The sequence below is a fragment of the Populus euphratica genome, unplaced genomic scaffold (genome assembly GCF_000495115.2).
Source record: "Populus euphratica unplaced genomic scaffold, PopEup_1.0 scaffold1511.1, whole genome shotgun sequence".
Taxonomy (NCBI): Eukaryota; Viridiplantae; Streptophyta; class Magnoliopsida; order Malpighiales; family Salicaceae; genus Populus; species Populus euphratica.
Window position 1 is genome coordinate 295 of NW_011501384.1, and position 3,854 is coordinate 4,148.

At 36.7% G+C, this 3,854-nt stretch overlaps 1 protein-coding gene across 1 annotated transcript in view; it reads left to right on the forward strand.

The window, feature by feature from the left end:
- The window catches only part of LOC105117799 (protein NRT1/ PTR FAMILY 2.10-like), a 2,078-nt gene extending 245 nt beyond the window's left edge, over positions 1 to 1,833 (forward strand). Inside the window, exons 2-3 of the mRNA XM_011015560.1 lie at positions 1 to 451; positions 641 to 1,833. Of these exons, the coding sequence (XP_011013862.1) occupies positions 1 to 451; positions 641 to 1,532 (1,343 nt within the window). The 3' untranslated portion in view covers positions 1,533 to 1,833. The remainder of the gene's footprint in view (positions 452 to 640) is intronic.
- Positions 1,834 to 3,854: the final 2,021 nt, after the last annotated feature.

Genomic DNA, 3,854 nt, shown 5'->3' on the forward strand with positions numbered 1-3,854 from the left:
TCCTGCTGAGTGCGTTTGCCTTTTTGATAATCGGAGCTGGTGGCATACGGCCCTGCAACCTAGCCTTCGGAGCAGATCAATTCAATCCCAATACTGAATCTGGCAGGAGGGGTATCAACAGTTTCTTCAATTGGTACTACTTTACCTTCACGTTCGCCGTGATGGTATCGGTGACTGGCATTGTCTATGTGCAATCAAACATTAGCTGGGCCATTGGTTTCGGAATTCCGGCATTCCTAATGTTCCTCTCTTGTGTAATGTTCTTTGTGGGAACAAGAATTTATGTTATAGTGAAACCTGAAGGCAGCCCCATAAGTAGTGTGGTGCATGTAATTGTTGCTGCTACGAAGAAACGAGGCCTGAAGCTTCCTGAAAACTCAACTGTCTCTCTCTTCAGCTACATTCCGGCCAAATCTATCAACTCTAAGCTTCCTCGCACTGAACAATTTAGGTGAGAAGGATTAATTTCTGGACAACATATAAGCATGAATCATTTTATACAACAGCATCGTCAGTGGGGTACTTTCGTGTGTGAAGACTCAGCAGCATACATTAATTATTTGATTGCCAATTACAGAATCATAGGTAATTTTTATTTTTCGTTTTGACTCTTAATACTCAATGATGACGACCACTGCAGGTATCTTGACAAAGCTGCAATCATTACAGATGGAGATCAAATTAATTTGGATGGTTCAGCTACTAACCCATCGAAACTTTGTAGCATCCAACAAGTCGAGGAAGTGAAGTGTTTGCTGAGGATAATTCCCATATGGTCAACATCCATACTTTATCATATTCCCTTGATCCAGCAACAGACTTATGCAGTTTTCCAAGCCCTTCAGATGGATAGACGCCTGGGCACCAGTTTTGAGGTGCCTGCCGCAACGTACGTAATCTTTACAATGATAACCCTCACCATCTGGATTCCCCTCTATGACCGAATCATTGTTCCGTTTCTTCAAAGGCTTACTGGCAAAGAAGGTGGACTAACATTGCTTCAAAGAATGGGAATTGGAATGGTTCTAGCAATGCTTTGTACGATCGTTTCTGGGTTGGTAGAAGGAAACAGAAGGCACATTGCTTTGACAAGGCCAACCATAGGCATTACAAGTAAAGGAGGCGCTATATCATCATTGTCTGCCTTGTGGCTGGTACCACAACTTTCACTCTCTGGACTTTCAGAGGGTTTCAATTATATTGCACAGATCGAGTTCTACTACAAGCAATACCCAGAAAATATGAGGAGTATCGCTGGGCCATCCTTTTTCGCAGGTGCTGCTATCTCTAACTATCTAAGTGGTTTCCTAGTTACTTTAGTCCACCGCATTACTTCAGGGAGTAAAACTGGAGACTGGTTGGACGATGATCTTAACAAAGGGAAACTGGATTGCTTCTATTACATGATCGTTGGTCTGGGGATCCTCAACTTCGGCTATTTTCTTTTGTGTGCCAAATGGTATAGATATAAAGATGGTGATAATTCCACAGTGGAGATGGCTACAAAGGGATCGCAGAAGCATATTGTATGAATAGGAAAGCTTCAAGGCTTGAATGGAACTGTACTACTTACTGCCAGTCGTTTTCCTTCCCAGCATCAACAAGTCAAGGAGTTCATTTAGAGAGAAGAGCAACAGAAATGCAAGCACTATTCTCAATTAAAACCATAACATATCTCATGGAATGTTGTCAACCTGTAAGGAGCACTGGCTATAAAACCTGCCATCAATATATATACACGGGCTGACATTGTTAGCTAGCTTTGTTCCTACGAAGTATCTGGTTGTTTAAAATATCCATTGAATAAAATAATAATAATAAAAAAAAAAACCTTGCCATTCCGCCCGTCTTCTTATGCTAGACACTAAACATAGTCGTCATCTTCCTTTCCTTTGATCCCTCACTGGCCACCATCTCCAACCGTACACCCCTGAATCTCGCCAAACCATAAGATTATCACCACACAAGAGCTGTCGAAGTGTAGAATTCATCTTCAAATTGAATTTAGAAACTACAAGATTAAAGTCCCCCTTTCCTGTGACGAAACCCACACAACTGATATTATCACTATAACCCATGCAACTGATTTATCCAAATAAAGCAAGAATAAGTCCACCAGATCAAACAACAAAACCCACAGACAATAAGAAAATGAAAGAATCACTGAAACCAAAAGCTAAATCTCAACATTAACACCAGATGGGATTAGAGAAGGATTAGCTAAATCTCAACATCAGCATGCCATAGTTCAGTGCATGTGAAGTGAGAAAGAGAGGAGACAATGGAATGTATGATTTTGGATTTTGTTCAGAGTTTGGTAATTTTTGAGTTTTTAATTACGAGTAAGAGTTTTCTTTGTTTGACATGCCTGGTGAATATGCATACGAAATGCAGACAAATTCATGATGTGTACGTTATATTTCACAGAATGCCTTCTAGGCATTTGGTTTGTCGGAATATGATTATTTCTGGTTATGCGTAAAATGGGTTTGCTGCGGCATGGCGCGCGCGCACACATATATATTCGGGCCTTAGAGTGTCCAGGCATGAGTAGGCTTAGAACGTACTTGGACACCAATGGGCTTGAGATAATGGGTGCCACCTTCTTCTAAATAGAAGCCCCAATCTTAATACTGCACGCTCTCGAGTATGGTCACACTTGAGCACACTTTATCCTTGCCAAACATGTTCTCCTCCCTGTAAAGGTGAGAAAATTAATCGAATTATTTATAGAATATGATACAAATTTAACCTAACTAAATAGTTTTCAAAAATTTTTTGGTTAGAATATTAAAAAAAATTCAATTCAGTTTGATTTTAATTTCAAAAGTTAAAACAAAAATATCAAACTAAATTAAATTGAACCAAACTAAATAAAAAGACTTATTATAAACTAAAGGCCCATTAAATTAAAGCATGTTAAAAATAGTTTAACAAAAAATCTTAGAAATTGAAATAGACTTATTGAGTTTTTGAAAAAAATAAAACCAAATAGAACTAAATTGATTGGTATTCAAACCAAACTACTTCAACCGATGCTTATTCTTAATTACTAACCAAAGGGACAAATCATACATACAATAAATACTAGCATGCCTCCCATCCAAGTGTTAAATAAAGATATGGTATAAGAGTCATTATCAATTGTATACTATACACAAACTCTAAAAGGTAAGTTTTTGCAATGGTTTGTTATCATTCTGGATCTTAGTTTCCAAATAGTGTATATTTATAATTGGCAAGCATATTAACCATTGTACTCTTAGCTACAACATGCACATATGAGTTTAAGGCTATATAAATAATATTGAACTCGAAGTAAGGAACTTTATTTTTTTATTTATTATTCCTTCATATCTTACATTAAAAATCTCTTTGCAGCTCAACCACATACATGTAGCCTTACAAGGCTTTTTTTCTCTTTTAATTAAACTAACTTTAACAATTGACATAATATATATCATAACAAGTTCAGCTAATTGCTAACAAGATATCATATACTCTACAAGTATATATGTAGTTTTAAGATAAATACATGTTTACAAGTGCATATGTAGTCTTAAGCCAAATACATGATCCAACCACCTTATTTAAAACTAGCTTAACCAATAATTTGGTAGTTTAATGCCTTATAAGTTGCCTTTTACCAAGCCAATCTCAATCTTTGTATACCTGAGGATTTTTTGTTGAACAACAAGTTAGGGGAACATGTCTAGTTGGCTATTTTAACAAAGTTTTGATGGCTCATTCAAAGCCAATTCATACTTTGAAAAAGATTTAAAAAAAAATTAAGCATCATCAACTAATATTAGTCATAGAACTTAGAAATGGATAAACATTTGAGGTTATTGTAT